The sequence below is a fragment of the Canis aureus genome, chromosome 5, assembly GCF_053574225.1.
Source record: "Canis aureus isolate CA01 chromosome 5, VMU_Caureus_v.1.0, whole genome shotgun sequence".
NCBI lineage: Eukaryota > Metazoa > Chordata > Mammalia > Carnivora > Canidae > Canis > Canis aureus.
Window position 1 is genome coordinate 58,567,910 of NC_135615.1, and position 23,960 is coordinate 58,591,869.

At 38.8% G+C, this 23,960-nt stretch overlaps 1 protein-coding gene across 8 annotated transcripts in view; it reads right to left on the reverse strand.

Moving 5' to 3' along the window:
• The window catches only part of LOC144314271 (uncharacterized), a 61,747-nt gene that overhangs the window by 15,938 nt on the left and 21,849 nt on the right, over positions 1-23,960 (reverse strand). For 3 of the 8 annotated variants that reach the window (XR_013380105.1, XR_013380104.1, XR_013380107.1), the window contains 3 exons: positions 17,446-17,521; positions 11,140-11,197; positions 668-843 (listed from right to left, as the gene is read on the reverse strand). Coding sequence is in view for 3 of the 8 variants with exons in the window: in XM_077898204.1 (XP_077754330.1) it covers positions 15,654-15,777; positions 17,446-17,521 (200 nt within the window). In the remaining 5 variants the exon portion in view is untranslated. Of the gene's footprint in view, positions 1-667; positions 844-11,139; positions 11,198-15,308; positions 15,888-17,445; positions 17,522-23,960 lie in introns of those variants that run through there. The other 5 variants (XR_013380103.1, XR_013380102.1, XM_077898206.1 and 2 more) reach the window with 4 other exon arrangements.

Here is a 23,960-nt window from a genome sequence, read left to right on the forward strand (position 1 = left end):
ACCTAGATAACTTTCTAATCATCCTGAAAACCCATGAATTCGGCCTGAGATATAAAGAGAGAACAGCTGGAATGACACAGTGAGAAGAGTTCATGCTTCTATCAAGGTAGGAAGACAGAAAAAAAGGAAAGAAATAAAAAAGCATCCAAGGGGGAGGGGCCCCACGAGGAGCCAGGCTGAGCCGCTCAGCGAGTGCCCCCAGGACAGGAAAGCCCTGACCCAGAGAAGCAGGAGCTTCACCAATCTTCCCGGACAGAAAGGCACTCCCAAGGAGTTGGACCAGTATCCCAGGAAGGGCCGGGATGCCCTCAGGCTCCCAGGGGCACTAATAGAGGGAGAGCGCACCACGCACCAGCCAAGCTCCCTAAAGGGCTGCAGCTCAGGTAAGGTGGGGCCCAGGAGCAGCTTGGACAGCAGCTCAGGCAGCCGCTCCAACCAGAAGGGGCTGAGCGGCCCCGGGAGTGCGATTCCAGCGGCGCAGGCCCCAGACCCCAGGACGCTGGGGGACACAGCCCAGGATCTGGTGCTGCCCTCAGGACAGGCAGAGGCCGGGGGGACAAAGGATAGCCAGGACGTTCCTGCCACTGGGCGGCCCAGAGCTGTGCAGATCGGCAGCCCCCTCCCCCATAACATCCAGGACCCTGCAGACGTAGAGCTCCATACTTACTGTGGGAGCTGAATCCAGGGCCCCAGAGCTGGCCACCGCCACTGTTGTTGTTCCTCATGGGGTCTCACAGGATAAACAACTCCTGCTGAGCCATGCACGAGGCAGAGGGCTGAGCAGCTCTCCCAGGTGCACACACCTGGGAATCAGCAAAGCAGGTCACTCCCCCAGAAGACCAGCTAGACAGACAGGGAAAAAACAAGTTATTGACCAAGCAGCACTGGAAAGATCCAGGGGAAGTCAAGGAATTTACAGTATATAGAATCAGAGGATACTCCCCTTTGTTTTTTGTTTTCTGTTTGCTTTCCCCCCCATTTTCTTTCTTTTTTTCCTATTTTCTTTTTCTTTTATTTTTAATTTCTTATTTATTTATGATAGTCACACACACAGAGAGAGAGAGAGGCAGAGACACAGGCAGAGGGAGAAGCAGGCTCCATGCGCCAGGAGCCTGACGTGGGATTCGATCCCAGGTCTCCAAGATCGTGCCCTGGGCCAAAGGCAAGCGCCAAACCACTGCGCCACCCAGAGATCCCTTTTTTTTTCCTATTTTCTCTTCTATCATTTTTCTCCTTTTCCCAATACAACTTGTTTTGGGCCACACTGCACGGAGCAAAATGACTAGAAGGAAAAACTCACCTCAAAGGAAAGAAGCAGAAACAGTCCTCTCTCCCACAGAGTTACAAGGAAGGGAAACGGGCATTCATATCCAGGAAATAGAGAGATACCCCCCAAAATCAATAAAGAACATTCAACACCTCGACATTTAATAGTGAAGCTTGGAAATTCCAAAGATAGAGAGAAGATCCTTAAAGCAGCAAGAGACAAGAAATATCTAACTTTTATGGGGAGAAATATTAGATTAACAGCAGACCTCTCAACAAAGACCTGGCAGCCCAGAAAGTGCTGGCAGGATATATTCAGGGTCCTAAACGAGACAAACATACAGCCAAGAATACTTTATCCAGCAAGGCTCTCATTCAGAAAAGAAGGAGAGATAAAGAGCTTTCAAGATAGGCAACAAACTGAAAGAATATGTGACCACCAAGCCAGCTCTGCAAGAAATATTAAGGGGGATTATGTAATAGAAAGAGGAAGTCCAAGAAAACAATCCACAAAAACCATGACTGAATAGGCATTATGATAACACTAAATTCACATCCTTCAATAGTAACTCTGAATGTGAATCGGCTTAATGACCCCATCAAAAGGCGCGAAGTTTCAGACTGGATGAAAAAGCAGGACCCATCTATTTGCTGTTTACAAGAGACTCATTTTAGACATAAGGACATCTACAGCCTGAAAATAAAAGTTTGGAGGACCATGTACCATTCAAATGGTCCTCAGAAGAAAGCAGGGGTAGCCATCCTTATATCAGATAAACTAAAGTTTATCCCCAAGACTGTAGTGAGGGATAAAGAGGGACACTATATCATATTTAAAGGATCTATCCAACAAGATGACCTAACAATCATCAATATTTATGTCCTGAATGTGGGAACTGCCAAGTATATCAATCAATTAATAACCAAAGTTTTTTTTTAATTTTTTATTTATTTATGATAGAGAGAGAGAGAGAGAGAGAGAGAGACATAGGCAGAAGGAGAAGCAGGCTCCATGCACCGGGAGCCCGATGTGGGATTCGATCCCGGGTCTCCAGGATCACGCCCTGGGCCAAAGGCAGGCGCCAAACCGCTGCGCCACCCAGGGATCCCAATAACCAAAGTTAAGACATACTTAGATAATCATACACTTATACTTGGTGACTTGAACGTAGCGCTTTCTACAACCGACAGATTTCTAAGCACAACATCTCCAAAGAAACAAGAGCTTTAAATGATACACTATACCAATGAATTTCACAGATATTTACAGAACTTTACATCCAAACAAAACTGAATAAACATTCTTCTCAAGTGCACATGGAACCTTTTCCAGAATAGACCACATACTGGGTCACATATCAGGTCTTCACCAATACCAAAAGATTGGGATCGTCCCCTGCATATTATTGCACCATAATGTTTGAAATTAGAACTAAATCACAAGAAGAACATTGGAAGGGTCTCAAGCACGTGGAGGTTAAGTACCATCCTGCTGAAAGATGTAAGGGTCAACCAGGAAATTAGAGAAGAATTAAAGAGATTCATGGAAACTAATGAGAATGAAGATACAACCATTCAAATTCTTTGGGATGCAGCAAAAGCAGTCCTAAGGGGGAAATACGTCACAATACAAGCATCCATTCAAAAACTGGAAAGAACTCAAATACAAAAGCTAACCTTACATATAAAGGAGCTAGAGAAAAAACAGCAGATAGATCCTACACCCAGCAGAAGAAGAGAGTTAATTAAGATTCTAGCAGAACTCAACGAAATCGAGACCAGAAGAACTGTGGAACAGATCAACAAAACCAGGAGTTGGTTCTTTGAAAGAATTAATAAGATACATAAACCATTAGCCAGCCTTATTAAAAAGAAGAGAGAGAAGACTCAAATTAATAAAATCATGAATGAGAAAGGAGAGATCACTACCAACACCAAGGAAATACAAACGATTTTAAAATCATATTATGAGCAGCTATACGCCAATAAATTAGGCAATCTAGAAGAAATGGACGCATTCCTGGAAAGCCACAAACTACCAAATCTGGAACAGGAAGAAATAGAAAACCTGAACAGGCCAATAACCAGGGAGGAAATTGGAGCAGTCATCAAAAACCTCCCAAGACACAAAAGTCCAGGGCCAGATGGCATCCCAGGGGAATTCTATCAAACATTTAAAGAAGAAACCATACCTATTCTACTAAAGCTGTTTGGAAAGATATAGAAAGAGACAGAGTACTTCCAAATTGGGTCTATGAGGCCAGCATCACCTTAATTCCAAAACCAGACAAAGACCCCACCAAAAAGGAGAATTACAGACCAATATCCCTGATGAACATGGATGCAAAAATTCTCAACAAGATACTAGCCAATAGGATCCAACAGTACATTAAGAAAATTATTCACTATGACCAAGTAGGATTTATTCCCTGGACACAAGGCTGGTTCAACACTCGTAAAACAATCAATGTGATTGATCATATTAGCAAGAGAAAAAACAAGAACCATATGATCCTCCCAATGCAGGCAGAGAAAGCGTTTGACATAATACAGCATTCCATTCCTGATCAAAACTCTTCAGAGTGTAGGGATAGGGGGAACATTCCTCAACATTTTAAAAGCCGTCTACGAAAGCCCACAGCAAATATCATTCTCAATGGGGAAACACTGGGAACCTATCCACTAAGAAGAGAAACATGACAGGGATGTCCACTCTCACCACTGCTATTCAACATAGTACTGGAAGTCCTAGCCTCAGCAATCAGGCAACAAAAGAAACAAATTGCATTCAAATTTGCAAAGAAGAAGTCAAACTCTCCCTCTTCACAGATGACATGATACTGTATATAGAAAACCCAAAAGACTCCACCCCAAGATTCCTGGAAGTCATACAGCAATTTGGTAGCCTGGCAGGATACAAAAACAATGCGCAGAAGTCAGGGGCATTTCTATACACTAAAAATGAGACTGAAGAAAGAGACAGTAAGGAGTCAATCCCATTTATAATCGCACCCAAAAGCATAAGATACATAGGAATAATCCTTACCAAAGAGGTAAAGGATCTATACCCCCAAAACTATAGAACCCTTCTGAAAGAAATTGAGGACGACACAAAGAAATGGAAAAATATTCAATGCTCATGGATTGGAAGAATTAATATTGTGAAAATGTAAATGCTACCCAGGGTAATTTACACATTTAATGCAATCCCTATCAAAATACTATGGACTTTCTTCATAGAGTTGGAACAAATTATTTTAAGATTTGTGTGGAATCAGAAAAGACCCCTAATAGCCAGGGGAATATTCAAAAAGACAACCAGAGCTGGGGGCATCACAATGCCAGATTTCAGGTTGGACTACAAAGCTGTGGTCATCAAGACAGTGTGGTACTGGCACAGAAACAGACACATAGATCAATGGAACAGAATAGAGAATCCAGGAGTGGATCCTCAACGTTATAGTCAACTAACATTCGGCAAAGGAGGAAAGACTATCCACTGGAAAAAAGACAGTCTCTTCAATAAATGGTGCTGGGAAAATTGGACATCCATATGCAGAAAAATGAAACTAGACCACTCTCTTTACCATACACAAAGAGAAACTCAAAATGGATGAAAGATCTTAATGTGACACAACATTCCATCCAAATCCTAGAGAAGAACACAGACAACACCCTTTTTGAACTTGGCCACAGTAACTTCTTCCAAGATTCATCCATGAAGGCAAGAGAAACCAAAGAAAGAATTAACTATTGGGACTTCACCAAGATAAGAAGCTTTTGCAAAGCAAAAGATACCATCAACAAAATTCAAAGACAACTTACAGAATCGGAGAAAATATTTGCAAATGATGTATGAGATAAAGGGCTAGTATCCAAGATCTATAAAGAACTTATTCAACCCAACAGGAAAGAAACAAACAATCCAATCATGAAATGGGCAAAAGACATGAAGAGAAATCTCACAGAGGAAGACATAGACATGGCCAACAAGCACATGAGGAAATGCTCTGCATCACTTGCCATTAGGGAAATACAAATCAAAACCACAATGAGATACCACCTCACACCAGTGAGAATGCGGAAAATTAACAAAGCAGGAAACCACAAATGTTGGAGAGGACGTGGATAAAGGGGAACCCTCCTGCACTTTTGGTGGGTATGTGAACTGGTGCAGCCACTCTGGAAAACTGTGTGGAGGTTCCTCAAAGAGGTAAATATAGATCTGCCCTACAACCCAGGAATTGCACTACTGGGGATTTACCCCAAAGATACAGATGCAATGAAATGCCAGGACACCTCCACCCTGATACTTATAGCAGCAATATCCATAAAAGCCAACTGTAGAAAGAGCCTTCGAGTCCATCGAAAGATGAATGGATAAAGAAGATGTGGTATATGTATACAATGGAATATTACTCAGCCATTGGAAATGACAAATACCCAGCATTTGCTTCGATGTGGATGGAACTGGAGGGTATTATGCTGAGTGAAATAAGTCAATCGGAGAAGGAAAAACATTATATGGTCTCATTCATTTGGGGAATATAAAAATAGTGAAAGGCAATAAAGGGGAAAGGAGAAAAAATGAGTGGGAAATATCAAAAAGGGAGACAGAACATGAAAGACTCCTTACTCTGGGAAATGAACTATTACTCAGCCATTAGAAATGATAAACCCCACCATTTCCTTCGAGATGGATGTACCTCGAGGGTATTATGCTGAGTGAAATAAGTCAATTGGAGAAGGACAAACATTATATGGTCTCATTCATTTGGGGAATATAAAAAATAGTGAAATGGAAGAAGGGGAAAGAAGAAGAAATGAGTGGAAATGAGTGTGAAATATCAGAATGGAAATATCAGAGTGGGAAATATCAGACAGAACATGAGAGACCCCTAAATCTGGGAAACGAACAAAGGCTGGTGGAAAGTGAAGTGGGCGGGGGGTTGGGGTGAATGGGTGATGGGCACTGAGGGGGGCACTTGATGGGATGAGCACTAGGTGTTATGCTATATGTTGGCAAATTGAACTCGAATACAAAAATAATTACTACGAATGTAAATGGACAAAACACTCTGATGAAAAGACATAGGGTGACAGGGTGGATTCACAAACAAAACTGTAAAAAATAAAACAAAACAAACTAAACTCTTTCAATCAACAACAGCAACAACACCAACAAAAGGAAACAAGTCTCACTTATATGCTGACTAGTAGAGATTCATTTCAGATCTATAGACACCTGCTGAATGATAGCGAGCAGATGGAGAAAAATACTTATCATTCAAGAGGTCTGAAGAAGGCAGGAGTAGGAACACTTCTTCCAGTCAAAACACACTTTAAAACAGAGTGTGTAGTAGGAGACAAAGATGTTATGTATAAGAGTGGAGATGACACAACAAGAAGATTTAACAGTTTTAAATAAATGTACACACAACATAGGATCACCTGAATACATAAAGCAATTAGGCATTAAGGAACTAATTGACAGTAATACAACAATAGTAGGAGACTTTAACACCCCTCTTACATTAATAGAGGGATGACCCAAACTGAAAATCAAAAAGGAAACAATTACTTGGACTAATTCACTGGTTCAAACTTGTTCAAACAGCAGAATACTCATTCCTTTCAAGTGCCCGTGGTAACTTCTTCAGCATAGGTTACAGATCAGGCCACAAAACAAGTCTCAAAAATTCAAAAACATTGAAATCATACCAAGCATCTTTTCTGAGCACAATGCTGTGGAACTAGAAATCAATCCCAAGAGAAAAAAAAATTGGAAAAACACACATACGCGTGGTTTACACCATGCTAGTAAACAATGAATGCATCGAAGGAGAACTCCAAGAAGACAGAAAAAATTACATGGAAACAAATAAAAATGGCAAGACCATTGTCCAGAATCTTTGAGATACAGCAAAATGGATCCTAAAAAGGGAAGGTTACAGCAATACAGACCTACCTCAAACAAAAATCTCAAACCACATAAACCTATGCTAAAGGACTCAGCAAAAGAACAGTAAATAAAACCAAAAAACAGCAGAAGGCCACAAGTACTAAAAATTAGAGCTGAAATATATGTTACAGAAACAAAAGTAAAAACCAGTAGAACAGATTAATGAAACCACTATCTAGTTCCTTGAAGATCAACAGAATGATAATCTTGTAGGTAGACTCATGAAAGAAGAAGGGAGAAGCACTCAAACAGAATCACAAAGGATAAAGGAGAAATTGCAACCAATTGAATACATACATTAAATGATTGAAACAGAATATCATGAAAAACTATTGACCAACATATTGGACAACCTACACGCAGTGGATAAATTCCTAGAAGTCTAGAAGCTACAAAAACTGAAGGAGGAAGTAGGTGAAAAGTTCAATGGACTGAATACTAGCAAGGAAATTGAGTCAGTAATAAAAATAACTGCCAACAAACAAACGCCCAGGACCAGATGGCCTCACAGGAATTTCGACCAAACACTGAAGGAGTGGTAATACCTGCTCTTCTGAAATTCTTAAAAAAAAAAAAAAAAAAAAATCAGTCCCGAGGGAGGGGCCTATTCAGTTTTGCTGTTGCCTCAACTGATTAGGCAAATTGTACCTGTTGCGGTCTGTGCACAAAAACTACTTAAAATGGTCAATTTTGTCTGTCTCCTATACTTTTCTTTTCATTGTTAAGGGCATATATGTAAAATTAAAGAAAAAAAGTTTTATGGGTAAACCTTTAAAATAGCTTCCAAAATTTTGGTAACCTGAATCTTTGACGTTTCATGTATATTGAAATTCGATTTACAACCCACAGTATAACAGCCAGTACTTATCCTGACAGGTGACCCCTCAATGCCCATCACCCAGTCACCCCATGCCCCCCACCTAACTCCCTTTCCCCAACCCTTTGTTCATTTTCCAGAGTTAGGATTCTCATGGTTTGTCTCCCTATTTTTCCCATTCATTTCCCCTCCTCCCCCCGATAATCCTTTCACTATTATTATAATCCCCATATGAATGAAACCATATAATGTTTGTCCTTCTCTGATTGACTTATTTCACTCAGCATAATCCTCTCCAGTTCCATCCACATTGAAGAAAATGGTGAGTATTCGTCCTTCTAATGTCTGAGTAATATTCCATTATATATATGGACCGCATCATCTTTATCCATTCATTTGTTGAAGGACACAGATTTCCAGAGTGGCTGCACCAGTTAACATTCCCACCAACAGTGCAGGAGGGTTCCCCTTTCTCCACACCCTCTGCAACATTTGTTGTTTCAAGTCTTGTTAATTTTCCCCATTCTCACCATTGTGAGGTGGTATCTCATTGTGGTTTTGATTCGTATTTCCCTGATGGCCAGTGATGCAGAGCATTTTCTCATGTGCTTCCTGGCCATGAAAATGTCTTCTTTGGTGAAATGTCTGTTATGTCTTCAGCCCATTGGATGATTGGATTGTTTCTTTCTTGGGTGTTGAATCTGATGTTCTTATTAGATCTTGGATACTAGCCCTTTATCTGATATGTCATTTGCAAATATCTTCTCCCATTCTGTAGGTTGTATTTTAGTTTTGTTGACTGCTTCTTTTGCTGTGCAGAAGCTTTTACCCTGATGAAGTCCCAATAGAGTTCATTTTTGCTTTCATTTCCTTTGCCTTCATAGATGTATCTTGCAAGAAGTTGCTGTGGCCAAGTTCATAACGGGTGTTGCCTGTGGTCTCCTCTAAGACTTTGATGTATTCTTGTCTCACATTTAGATCTTTCATCCATTTTTAGTTTATCATTGTGTCTGGTGTGAGAGAATAGTCTAGTTTCAGTCTTTTGTACATGGCTGTCAACTTGTCGCAACACCATTTAATGAAGAGAGTGTCCTTTTTACAGTGGATAGTCTTTCCTGCTTTGTCGAATATTAGTTGACCATAGAGTTGAGAGCCCATTTCTGGGGTCTCTATTCTGTTCCATTGATCTATGTGTCTGTTTTTGTGCCAGTACCACTGTCTTGATGATCACAGCTTTGTACTACAGCTTGAAATCTGGCATTGTGATGCCCCTGATCTGGAGTTTTGTTTTGTTTTTTTTCCCCAATATTCCCCTGGCTATTCGGGGTCTTTTCAGATTCCACACAAATCTTAAAATAATTTGTTCCAACTCTCTGAAGAAAGTCCATGGTATTTTGATAGGGATTTCATTGAACCTGTAAAAGGCCCTGCATAGCATAGACATTTTCATAATATTTATTCTTCCAATATATGAGCATGGAAAGTTTTTCCATCTCTTTGATTCTTCCTCAATTTATTTCAGAAGTGTTCTGTAGTTTTTAGGGTATAGATCCTTTACCTCTTTGGTTAGGTTTATTCCTATATATCTTCTGATTTGTGGTCCAGTTGTAAATGGGTTGAGTCCTTAATTTTTCTTTCTTCCCACTCATTGTCAGTGTAGAGAAGTGCAGCTTATTTTTGGGCATTGATTTTTGTATCCTGTCACATTGCTGAATTGCTGGATGAGTTCTAGCAATCTTGGGGTGGAGTCTTTGTGTTTTCAAAGTACAGTATCTTGTCATCTGCGAAAAGGGAGAGTGACTCCTTTGCCAATTTGAATGTCTTTTGGCTAGGAATTATGGTAATGTGTTGAATAGCAGTGGTGAGGGTGGACATCCCTGTCATGTTCCTGATCTCAGGGGAAAGGCTCTCCCATTTTCCCCATTGAGAATGATGTTTGCTGTGGGCTTTTCAGAGATGGCTTTACAGATATTGAGGAATGTTCCCTGTGCATAACTCTGAAGAGTACTGATCAGGAATGGATGCTGTACTTTGTCAAATGCTTTCCCTGCATCTATTGAGAGGATCCTATGGTTCTTGTTTTTTCTCTTGTTGATGTGATCACCTTGATGATTTCATAAGTGTTCACTAAAAACATCTCTATAATTTATAAACACTAGCTCATGTCTGATAATAAAATTTAATCTTGAAAAAGAAACTTCACAGCATTTAAATATTTCAACATACTCCCATGTACACTAGTGATTTGTTTGAAAATATTCATACACAGAGATGCCTGGGTGGCTCAGCAGTTTGGCGCCTGCCTTTGGCCCAGGGTGTGATCCTGGAGACATGGGATCTAGTCCCATGTTGGCCTCCCTGCATGGAACCTGCTTCTCTCTCTCTGCCTGTGTCTTCGCCTCTATCTCTGTCTCTCTCATTAATGAATAAATAAAATATTAAAAAAAGAAAATATTTAAACATAACCAAGTAATATTTATTTATTTTTTGGTTTTAAGCCTTTATTTTTTGTATAATAAATTTATTTTTTATTGGTGTTCAATTTGCCCAAGTATTATTTAATTTTTAATGCCTTAAACCCAGAATATGTAATACTTCTTCCGTGGCATCCCATGTGGCAAACTTGACAAACTGCACAATGTTAGCAGCCATTAATTACACTTAAACTTATTTAAAATTCTACCTACAGATATATATGTGTATATAAATATAGAAGCGATTTCTTTTACGTTACTTTCTCCTCAAAGCAGATATGTATTCTATCTTTCTCAGTCCCACCATGAGATTTCCAGTCATTGTTAATATTCAAAACATTCATATTTTGGTTCAAAGGGAAGATAACGTGAACTTAACTAATACTCCTAAGCATGAACTTTATTCTCAACTTTGTGTGGCCAAATGTGTACTAAATTCAGTGCTTGTTATGTATTCTGTATTGCCAAACAGTAACAAGGGTGTGGAATTTCTACTATGTAAGTTAATAAGCCAGATGTTTCCCCATACAAAACTTCCTTAGAAACATTTTTGAACAGCTTACCTAAATACATAAAATATTTTAACATTATTAATAAAAACAGATGTGTCAGTAACTTACAAATGGGCAGAAATGAATCTCCGTATCATTTCACTTTGACATCAACCAGGTAATTTTTCTAAAATAAGGATAATCAAAAGATTCCCATGAGAAGAGCTGCTTATACTTTAAGTGCATTTGCAACTGATTATGAGTACAATGGCATACACACATGTGCCAGGTATATAAGGCAGTTTTTAATTCTATTAAGCCTACATACCTTTCTTCAGCAGTCTAATAAAATGCCAAACTTATAGTTTGTGGAACCTAACTTTAAAAATAAAAGAGTACTCAGTGGTTATACTTGACGGCACTTAACCTCTTATCAATCAGGTAAATGTGAAAAAATAATTTACCCAATTTCATACACTGTTCTTTCCTCAGGCAATTAGTCTTCAAAGTGTGAACTGAGATTCTGTATAGAGAATACTATGTAATTCCCTTCAGTAAAGGAGCAGATGCTTGGTGCCTTTAATGAAATCATATGGTGGTGGTTTCTGTTTCAGTGGGTGAGTATTCAATTGCTAACACTAGGTTTTTCTATGCAAAACGAAGTAAAGAAAACAATCAACTCTATTACTAACTGAATGAAAACATTTGGAAGCCCTATGAGCAAGAAGTATGTCATATATGTCAGTTGCAGGGATACACCAACTGATAAACACACACAGGAAACCTAAGCTGCTTATAGAAGGACAGAATTAGCAAAACTCCAGCCTTCCATGAAGCAGGATCCTGAGCAAAGAGATTGAACCAGGTGGCATGGTAGTCATCTGAAGTGACACAGACCCACAGACTAGTTTCCTGAACCAGACAAAACTGACACCTGTCTACTCTAAATGCTTACTTATTCATAACCGATACTCCTCAATACTGGCAGTGCTTGTTTTTTTTTTCCCCCAAAGGAACTCAAAGTGTGTTGAAGTAACTAATACAAAACAAGGGGGTACGTTCTATTATTAGAAACAGTTGAGAACAAGAACACATTTTTAAACAAAGCAGAAATTCTGTGACTCCTAATATCAAATAATTATGTTTGCAAAGAATACCAGGATAGGAATGATGTTATATTTTAACAGCATTTAAAACTTACAATTTTTGCTATACCCTGTATTACATCTGATTCTGACAATTAACCTGTGAGATCAACTGAAGTTTTTACTGGCTAGTGAGGAATTGCAATTTTCAGTTCCTGTTCTACATCAGAAAAAATTCCATATAGTTGGATGCTTTCTGTAACACCATTAAAATAACTTATAAATATCCTAAAAGACAAAATTAGTCATATATTCCTAGGTGAGTTTTTGACTCACCTCCTAGGTGGTCCATATGTGATTCTCCAAACATGTTACAGACTGAATCCTTGCGAAACCCCCCCCCCCCCCAAAGATTCACATGATAAAATCTAGTCCTCATGGTATTAGGACCTGAGGTGGTTGGGAGGTGATGAGGTCACGAGGGTTTAGCCCTAATGAATGGGATTTTCACCCTTGTAAAAAAATAACCCAGCCCACAGAGCTGCCATGTGGGAGACACAAGAAGAAAGTAGCGGCCTCTGAACCAGGAAGTGGACTTCCACCAGACACCAAATCTGCAGCTGATTGGGCCATGTCCATGGCCCAATCTATATCTGTGTATGAGCCACCCAATCTCCTCTCTGCTATTCTGTTATTATTATTATTATTATTATTATTATTATTATTATTATTATTATTATTGTGCTGCCCTTTTTTAAGATTTTATTTATTCATTAGAGACACACAGAGAGGCACAGAGTCACAGACAGAGGGAGAAGTGGGCTCCATCCCGGATCGCCAGGATCACGCACCGGGCCAAAGGTGGCGCTAAAATGCTGAGCCACCCGGGCTATCCATGTGCTGCCTTTTTAAATCAGATCTTAAGAAATGTTTTCTTTATATAATATTTTAAATGAGTAAAGAACATTCAGCAAGCAAGGCAAGTATGGAGCATACTACTAAGCTGTGTGCTTTCCCCTAATCTCATCTCACAGCCTACTGTCTGAAAGATAAATATATGCTGAATCATTTCATCATTCCTTCAGTTGGTTTGATAGTTTTACAACATATGTACATATCCTTTATATAATCTAATAAATACTATATTATCTCATAATGTAACAATATATTTTGTAATATTATAAAATAATAAATACTACATTGCTTAATTTGGCTTTTTTTTTTTTTCAAAAATGGGGTCATATGGTGGAAATAAATAGACATTTGGGTTGTTTCCAATGTTTCCTGATTCCTGGACATAAATCTTGCTTTTTAAAGAGTTTCTACTGCAGAAAAAAACTTCTATGTTAAATCTATCAACTTCCAGGTGTTCCCATTTTGTCCATATTCTCATTTTCTCTCCTATAAAAAATCTGTAAGTCTAAAAACAAGAACAGCAAATATGTTTCAATTACACAAAATTTAAATACATTCACAAACAATAGGCAATATACCTATAAGTAGTCAAATTTATTTGAAGTGATATTAAATGATATTAACTAGAAATTCATTTGAACCTTTTGGAAGAAATAACTTCCTCCCACTCCAGAGACAGTACTGAGCATACAGTGGGATGGAGGAGGACAGTCTAAACGGTGGCATGCTGTCCAATTCACAGATGTCTCCACATTTGGGAGAACTGAGCCTCAGTACTTCTCTGCTGTCTATCCATAAACAGCAGCCTGCCACAGCACACAGAAGATGACCGAGTGCCAGGAGGCAGGAACAACAGATGATATGTTCCCAGGAACCTCAGATAGAAAGACTGTAACAGCAATTCAAGCAATAATTTATATTGAAACACCAATAACACCAGATGAATAAAAAGATCAATTCTATATATTATACTTTTCCTCAAATTCTACTTGAATCTGAAACCCGAAATTAAAAAAACAAAACAAAACTGTACCACTTCAATAAACAAATCCGGCCAGTCCTTTATGACATCCACATCTGCTTTCAAAAGGAGAAACCTAGCACTTAAAACTTCCAAAGCCATAACCTTAAGATAATAATAATAATAATAATAATAATAATAATAATGTAATTATAGGATGGCATTTGTAGACCTAATAGCCTCAAGTACAGTATACTGTAACTAGTCACTGATTATAACAATGGGGATTCGGGACACAACTTTTGTTTCAATTTTTAGATTAAAAGGGGTAGGTACAAAGTAAAACTGGAATTCCCTCCAAAGAGAAAACTTCATCCTCCTATTTATTTGGCACTCTGTAGTAAGAAAATCAATATTTTTCAATCAGTCAGGAAGTATGAAAAGGACAGCAATAACTTGAATGTACATTCTTAAATTAGGAAAAGTCACACTCACATAAATCCACTGAGACATAATTCAATACTTCTACAAATACTTATAATTCCCACTGCTGTATTTCTATGAAAGAAATAGTAGTTTTATTTTGTGCAATGTAATCAAAATAATGTACACTCACTAATATCTCCCTCTGGCACCCACCATCTCTCTCTCTCCCTCTCTCTCTCTTTTTCTCTCATCTCTCATGAATAAATAAATAAATCCTTTTTTTTTATTTTTTTAAAATTTATTTATGATAGTCACAGAGAGAGAGAGAGGCAGAGACACAGGCAGAGGGAGAAGCAGGCTCCATGCACCGGGAGCCGATGTGGGATTTGATCCCGGGTCTCCAGGATCGCGCCCTGGGCCAAAGGCAGGCGCTAAACCGCTGCGCCACCCAGGGATCCCATAAATAAATCTTTAAAAATAAAAAAACAAGGGGATCCCTGGGTGGCTCAGAGGTTTTGCACCTGTCTTTGGCCCAGGGCGTGATCCTGGAGTCCCAGGATCGAGTCCCGCATCGGGCTCCTCTCATGGAGTCTGCTTCTCCCTCTGCCTGTGTCTGTGCCTCTCTCTCTCTCTGTCTATGTCTATTGTGAATAAATAAATAAATAAATAAATAAATAAATAAATAAATAAATCTTTAAAAAAATAAATAAAATAAAAAATATAAAAATAAATATAAATAAACCTATTATTCAGACCAAAAAAAATGACAAGTGAAATTAGAATTCTATAAGAAAGAATATATCAATATGTGGTGTTTTAGTTAAAGAGAACAAAAGAAACATTTTATTTATTTTTATTTTTATTAAAGATTTTATTTTTTTTTTTAATTATTTATTTATGATAGTCACACACAGAGAGAGAGAGAGAGAGAGAGAGAGAGAGAGGCAGAGACACAGGCAGAGGGAGAAGCAGGCTCCATGCACCAGGAGCCCGACATGAGATTCGATCCCGGGTCTCCAGGATCACGCCCTGGGCCAAAGCCAGGCACCAAACCTCTGCACCACCCAGGGATCCCCAAAAGAAACGTTTTAGAATACTTTGGAAAAAAATGACTTTTCAATTACATGTCATATGTAAATGTAGACAAAATGATCTAATAAATACATATACAATTAAAAATTCACCATGACAATTGCTGTGCAGTAAGATTATGCTAGAATTTTAAAGATTATCTTTAATTCCCAAATATTCTCTAATTAGTGTCTAAATTCAACAATCTTAAAACATAATAAATAAAAGCACGTGAATTTTTCTGGATATCCCTTCCAGCACTGTCCACTACAGAGGTGGAGGTTCAGTGAGTCCATAGGATCTTGGACTCTGAAAAAGAAAAGCAGATACTGGACCATAGGTCAGGTCAAAGTTGTGAGTCAAGCCACCAGCCCACTTCCATGCTCACATTTAGCATGTGCCACTTCACGAAGTTCGCTCTGGAAATACAAAGATGAACAGACATTCCCAGCTTCAGAAGGGAAGTCAGCACATAACTATTGGGGGATCATTTCCCTAAGTAGGTGACAGATAGACAGAGATTGTTGGAGGAATCATGAGTTCATTAAAAAAATTCTCAGTGTTAATCTATCGCCTGAAGATCAGAAAAATCAGTGTTTCTACCCAGGGGTTGAACACTAAACTCAGTACTACAAAATAACTAAGGAGCCAAAATTGGAATCAACTAATCAAAGTGCCCCATGACAATAATAAGTGCCTGGGGTAGTGCATTATGATAACTTACTGTGCAGTATTTACTTGATTCTGATTCTGAGTATTGATTTTGAGATACATAATTGATTTACTAACATCTTTTCCAAAGGTGAAAATCTCAAATTAATGTCCCAGGTGACTCTAAACACATCACAATTTCAAAAATGTTAAAATATGACAAAAATGTATCTTATAAGCAGGAAGAGGTAATAAATCATAACATATCTATTCTTTTAGGGGCAATAGACATAATATACAAATATCTAAAAAGGCAGAATGTTCCAGATAAAGCCAGAAGGAGTGCAGTAATATTTCTTTCACAACATTTTAGAGTGCAAGAGGTTATTTCCATTAAAAATACCTGCATGAATACCAATTAGGGAACTTCACAGATCTTAAAACAGTGACAACTCATTAGGATTTTATCACTACCTATCCTAAAAGGGAATATTATATACTTCCAATAAACTTCCAAGGGTCCTCATCTGATTTAGTAATTTAAAACCTCAGAGAGAATGTCCTATATTATAAATATGAAAACTTCAGAGTATCATATGATCTTGCATTTAACTAAAGATTAACCAAAACGTTCAACAAGAATGGGTATGCCTTGTACACACACACACACACACACACACACACACACACACACCCCTCCTATGACAGCATAAACCCTGACCAAACACATTCATGTTCCTTCAAAATGAGTATCAAAGAGAAAAAAAATGCTGTTCTCATTTTTTAATTCATTCCTCTATATGGTGAATCCACACCACGTAAAAATGACATACAAACAGACAAACCCCTCTTTCAAGTTTGCAACTCTGATTTTCAGCTGCCTACTATGTATCTCCAATCTGAATACGCGACGGTCATTGTAAATTCAGCACAAACGCTGAAAGTGTCATCTTCTCTCCCACACTCCAATCCCTAATCCCCATAACTTCCTCTTTCTTCTGTGTTCTCTATCTTGGTTAATAAAACACCACTTTCTAACGATGCGTCCAAATCACAAATCTAAAGTCAACCCTCACTGTGCCAAGTCACACTCATGGCAACAGTGAGCAAGTCTCAGCTCCACATCCCCTGGGTCTCTCCTCCTCTACCCATCCATCTTTCTTCCCTTACTTAATGATTTCATCATCCATTTTCTGAACAATTAAAAGAAAGATCCTAACTGACCTGGATGTCTCTAAGTATTCTAAATTCAGCCATGAATTATGGTGAAGACATACTATGCATAAGGTAACCACATTTTTTATAGAAAATATAGATAACACTTACAAGACAGAAACGGGGCTACCAGACAAGACATTAGGACAGCAGAGATGTAGCTTCTCGGTTGCTTCAGTAGAAAAATCTGCAAGAAAAAAAGAAAAAGAAAAAGAAAAATCTATGAGAATAAACACCACAAGCTACATTCTACAACTCAGGATGAAAATAAATAAATAAATAAATAAATAAATAAATAAATAAATACACTATCACTCTTTGTAAAATAAAAGGGTCCACGAAGAAGATGATTATGGGGATCCCTGGGTGGCGCAGCGGTTTAGCGCCTGCCTTTGGCCCAGCGCACGATCCTGGAGACCCAGGATCGAATCCCACGTCGGGCTCCCGGTGCATGGAGCCTGCTTCTCCCTCTGCCTATGTCTCTGCCTCTCTCTCTCTCTCTGTGTGTGACTATCATAAATAAATAAAAATTAAAAAAAAAAAAGAAGATGATTATGTTCCACATCTGACTTCACTTTAAACAAAACAGCCACGAGTGTAGTTGAGTACTACCGTCAACAGGTATTCAAAATAGAATAAAGCATGAATCAGGGTATCTCTGGAAAATACTACCTTGAACTGAATAAAACTCATTTTTATAGGAAAAACAAAGTCAGCTATTTCATGTATCTAAAGCTAATTAAGCTACTAGTTTCATCTCTCTGCAAATTATTTCTCACTGTATATTCTATAGCTTCAAGATACTTTCGTGAATGTGGCTCTCTTTTTTCCATTAATTTTAACATAAGAGTTTTTGCCCAAAAGCTTTCCCGCTTTCACAATAAGCCTCTTTAGGGACAAAAAATTACTTATTCATTAAAGAAATAGGCCCAGAACAGTAAAAATAAAATAGGTTTTGACTGTTAGCTTCCTTGATAGGCACTAAAGGGAACGCAATGCCATACAACCCAATTTCAATATGGCACGGCTTATGGGTACAAACAGCAGGTTCCATTTTTGTATTCTCTTTGGAAAATAGCACTCATGACCCCAGGAAAACAGGCTAAACATGCTAAGGTTGCAGAGCACCCCTACAGCTGCTTGCTCAGGACTACCTATTTGGGATGATTACTGTCCAAGTAGATGCCCAGTAGCATTTAGGGATATGCTGAAGACATAGGACAGTGGGGCTACTGGGGATCATGGCACCTCTGTTGTTCTGCTTTGCTCGTTGCTGCAGAGGAAACCTCAATGCACCAAGTCTGACCGCTGTCAATACCCCCACCGCCTCACCAGTCCCACGGCCCCACCCGGGATTATATGTACTTCCTCCCAGGTAGACACTCTCAGAAATTTCCACATATGGTCTCATTTACTCCCCACAGGCCTCTATAAGGCAGACACTTAGAGATGAACACGAGCTCCAGCAAAACAAAGTCTACAGCAAGGGTCACTCCAGGAATCCAAAGTCATATGTGACTGCACACCCATGTTTTACCTCTTCATACAGAGTGGCAAATGCAAAATTTTCCAACTAGATTATACTGCATGAGAGTCTTTGACGACCATCTACTATTCAAGCATACATAAAAGAACAAAGGCCCCATGGAGTGAGGAAAGGTGACCCAGCTTGAAAAGGGCAAGCATGGAAACAGACACCAGGTCTTCTAAATTGCCCTCAGAGATCTTTTCCCACTAATGCAGTAGACAGGGGCAGCATTCCTGTTATGCAGACTAGGAGTAGGAGAGAGGAAAAAAGAGGTCATTAGTCTTAGGGACAACTGCTGATGGCTTTCTAAGGGTCACGGCTTAATAAGTGGGAGATATAAAGATAAAATACAGTTGCTCCTTGAACAACAGGTGTTGGAATTGCATGGGTCCACTTCTTTATACAGTATAGTACTATATATGGCTTTACTCTTGTGATTTTCCTTTTTTGAAGATTTAGTTACTCATTTAAGAGACAGAGAGAATGAGAGAGAGTGTGTACACATGAGTAAGGAGACAGAGGGAGAAAATCCCAAGTAGATTCACTGCTGAGCATGAAGCCTGATGCAGGGCTTGATCCAAAGATCATGAGATCATGACCTGAGCCAAATCCAAGAGTCAGACACTTAACCGATTGCATCACCCAGGAGCCCAACGATTGCACGACCCAGGCGCCCCTCTTCCTTACGATTTTCTTGATAACATTGTCTTATCCCCAGCTCACTTCATTGTAAGATACAGTATATTTTACATATATAAATATATATATATATTTCATAAGATCCTGTTATGAAAGTATCTCATTCATGCATGCACACACACCATCTGTACAGAGCCTTGTGTGGACTCCTTGTTTTCCACTCGATGCCAGAGAAACTTCCCTGTTTTAGCCACAAAGTTCACATTTCCAAAGCCAACCAACAGCACTGCAAACATGGACTAGTGGTAACACGAGTGAGGGATGTCTTAGTCCAGTTAGACCAGAGAAGTGGCAAACACTGTTGCCGCCAAAACCAACGGAAAACCCATTTACAAATGATGGTCACAAACAACACTTCCCTATGAAATAAAAGTGGCATCCTGTCGTCTTCTCCAAGGGAGGAAAATAAGTATCACATGTTAAAAAGATGGCCAAATGAGAGAGGCATCCTGCCTCTCAGGATGATTTCCTTAACTTACTGCATTTTATAAATATCATAAAATAATGATGATTATTTTATTCAGTTCTTTTAAAGATTTATTTCTTTATCTATCTATCTATCTATCTATCTATCTATCTATCTATTCATGAGAGACACAGAGAGGGAGACAGAGACAGAGACACAGGCAGAGGGAGAAGCAGGCTCCCTGCAAATCTCCAATGGGACATGCAGGAAAACTTCATGTAAACTACTTCCAAAGACAAAATTATTATCACGCTTTCTAGTATTGTACTTAATGTTGATGCCTGTAGGAAAGGTCTTAAGTACTATGTAGGCTCAGACATTGTAGAAAAGGATGTAGTACTGCCACATCTACCATCAATTCTATCTAAATGGGTGCTATTTTATGGTGTTAGTTCTTACTAAATATAAAAGTATTGAACACCAAGATTCTTTGGACATATTCTTAGTTTCCCCAAATGTATACGATGGCAATAGGACTTTTTTGAGCATTCATTTTTCTCCCTCTGTATTCACTAGCATCTCTCAAAAATAAGCTCTAGGGAATCATGAAGTCCATTACATAATTTGCTAAACACCATAAATTACATATAAGACTGCCATGTTGATATATATCTACTCAAATTGTAGAGGAATTATTTAACTTAGATTATGAGCAGCTACATTTACCAGTTCTTCTAATCTGGGACCTCATTCCTAACTGTGTGGGATTGTTCTCCTGTTTTAATAATAACCAATTTAACAATCAGCTTGGCAGTCAACTACTTTAGAGTTAGTTTCACTAAAGGTAGCTCTATTTTCATTTATACATGAATTGACTGATACTGTGGGACTACTTATTTTTCTAATATACTTGTAAAAGGGCTCTGTATTCAACTTAACAAACCTTCTGGAAGAATGATCTCTGGCTCTTTTGTTTAAACTCAGTATTTTCTTTGTAGAACGTCAATGTATATTTTAGAATTTTCTTCCAATAGTTTAGGACTCACTTAAACTTCTAGTCATAATACACGATTTCCTTTTGTTGTTGAAAGGACTTAGAAATGCAACAAAGTTATGACCCTGAAGTTTTATGTTTTTTGAATGTCAGTAAAAACCAAACAGAAGAAAGGAAGCAACAAATGTTGGAGAGGATGTGAAGAAAGGGGAACCCTCTTGCACTGTTAGTGGGAATGAGAACTGGTACAGCCACTCTGGAAAACTGTGTGGAGGTTCCCCAAAGAGTTATAAATTGATCTGCCCTACGGCCCAACAATTGCACTGCTAGGGATTTACCTCAAAGATACAGATGCAGTCATACACCAGGACACCTGCACCCCGATGTTTCTAGCAGCAATGTCCATAATAGCCAAACTGTGGAAGGAGCCTCGGTGTCCATCGAAAGATGAATGGATAAAGAAGATGTGGTCTATGTATACAACAGAATATTACTCAGCCATTAGAAACAACAAATACCCACCATTTGCTTCAACGTGGATGGACCTGGAGGGTATTATGCTGAGTGAAGTAAGTCAATCAGAAAAGACAAACATTATATGGCCTTATTCATTTTGGGGATATAAAAATTAGTGAAAGGGAGTAAAGGGAAGGAGAGAAAGTGAGTAAAAATATCAGTGAGGGTGATAAAACATGAGAGACACCTAATGCTGGGTAATGAACAAGGGGTAGTGGAAGGGGAGGTGGGTGAGGGTTGGGGTGACTGGGTGATGGGAACTGAGGGGGACACGTGGTGGGATAAAAACTGGGTGTTACGTGATATGTTGGCAAATTGAACTTCAATAAAAATGTAAAAACATAAAAATAAAATAAAATAAAATAAAATAAAATCTTCACTTCGGGTCAGCCCCATTGGATCAGCCATTTAGTGACACCTGCAGCCCAGGTTGTGATCATGGAGACCGGGATTGAGTCCCACATGGGTCTCCCTGCATGGACCCTGCTTCAACTTCTGCCTGTGTCTCTGCATTTCTCTCTCTCTCTCTTTCTCTCTCTCTCTCGAATAAATAAAATCCTAAAAAAATTAAAATAAATACATAAAAACATCACTGAGAAAAATCAGAGAGGATAACAAAACATGAGAGACTCCTAACTCTGGGAAATGAACAAGAGGTAGTGAAAGGGGAAGTGGGTGGCAAGATGGGGTGACTGGTGACGGGCCCTGAGAATGGCACTTGATGTGATGAGCAGTGGGTGTCATGCTATATGTTGGCAAATCGAACCCCAATAAAAATAAAAAAAACCCAATAAAAAATACGAACCAAAAAAAAAATCTCCACTTAAAAACAAGGAAACAAGAAATTCAAGGAATTAAATTACAATACAACCATTCTTCATTTCACAGGACTAGCTCTATGGTTAATCCTCACGAGAATGAACACAGAAAAGAAGCTACTCCCTTACTGTATAATGAAAATCATGATTTTTACTTTTTTATTTTTTTAAATCATGATTTTTATAATGCTTTTCCAAATCAGAAAGCTATAAAAACTAGTTCTTTCTCCTCTTTCCTGATTTTCAGGAAGAGACCCTTCTTAGTACATGATCTGGTACATAATAAGCACTACTGGTTGGCTGCACACACATGTACAACAACGTGAACCCAACAAGTAGAACCAAATGTCACTCTCATTTCACGGCTCTCCAATTCTTTTCAATTACTAGACATGTGAAGTTACAAGGCAGAGACTGAAGGTTGACTAAAATGAAGAAAAACCCCTCCACTCTTTCAGGGATCTCTTTTGCCCTTCTTGTCGCCTTCTGAGCCTGACCCCTGAAGGCAGTAGAGCACCCTGTTCTCTTTATATGGGTCACAGATGGCCTGAGCCACATGCTTTACTCCACTGTCATCCATCCAGCACCACTTGGCTTTTCTTCCTTCCGGTATTTCACTTTCAGACCTTGCCTTTCAATCATTAGTCCTGTGAATCTATGCCCTTAGACTTGTCCTAGTCCTATCTCCCCTCCATTGCTTTAGGGCTGACCCTCCAGGGTTGGCAAAACTCTGAATATGTTTACTGGCTAACTTTCAAAACTGCCTTCTTTGAGCATTCATTCAGAAGTTGTACCTTCTGGGTCCTCTCACATTCCTTACGAATGAGGACCTTAAAAAAAAAAAAAACTTCTTATCGCTTTTTCTCATACTTTCCCATGCCGACAATTAAAAGCATAGGATTCTGAATCTGTAATTTTAAGCACATTTTAACAAATTGTAATTTTTTGAAAACCTGTTGAGATTTTTTCAGTATTTCTTACAAAATAGATTACCATCACTTAACATATTTAACATCCATGTTTTTCAAAGTGTACGTTGACTGTAAGAAATAAGGCAATACCTATTCCAAAATCCATTCTAAGATAAACATATAGACAAATATTAAATGTATCATCCAGATGAATTTAGTCACTCCTCAAAAATATTTGTCTGTGTCTAATGATATGAACGCATGTTACGTGAAGGAAAGAGGAAAAGAAATCATCTGTGCCTTAAGTAACCTAGAGTCCAGAGAGAGACCTCATTCCCCAGCAGAGGCGGTAATACACCTCATACTCAGGAACACTCAGCACTTGGACAGGCACTTTGTCCATCTGTGGAAGCTCAGGGAAGGCTTCTGAGAAGCATTTCTGGAAGAGGAGCAGAATTTAGGCATGCAAGTATGTAGAAGAAAACAAGGCACGCAGTCAGAGAACTGGACAGAATTTAGCATGGCTCTAGCTAACAGGGAGAGGATGAAGGCAGGAATGAAAGGGAAGATGAAGAGGGGAAACAGGTCAGATCACAAAAGCTCCTTAGCCCATCACATGAGTTGAGAGGGTAATGAAGAGTGTAACCATTTTAAGTTCATTTTCCTGAAATCTAATACCTCTATCTATACTGATTTTTTTTCCTGGCCTACCTTTAATATTTAGGCTAAACAGTATATTTAACAAAAGATGAAA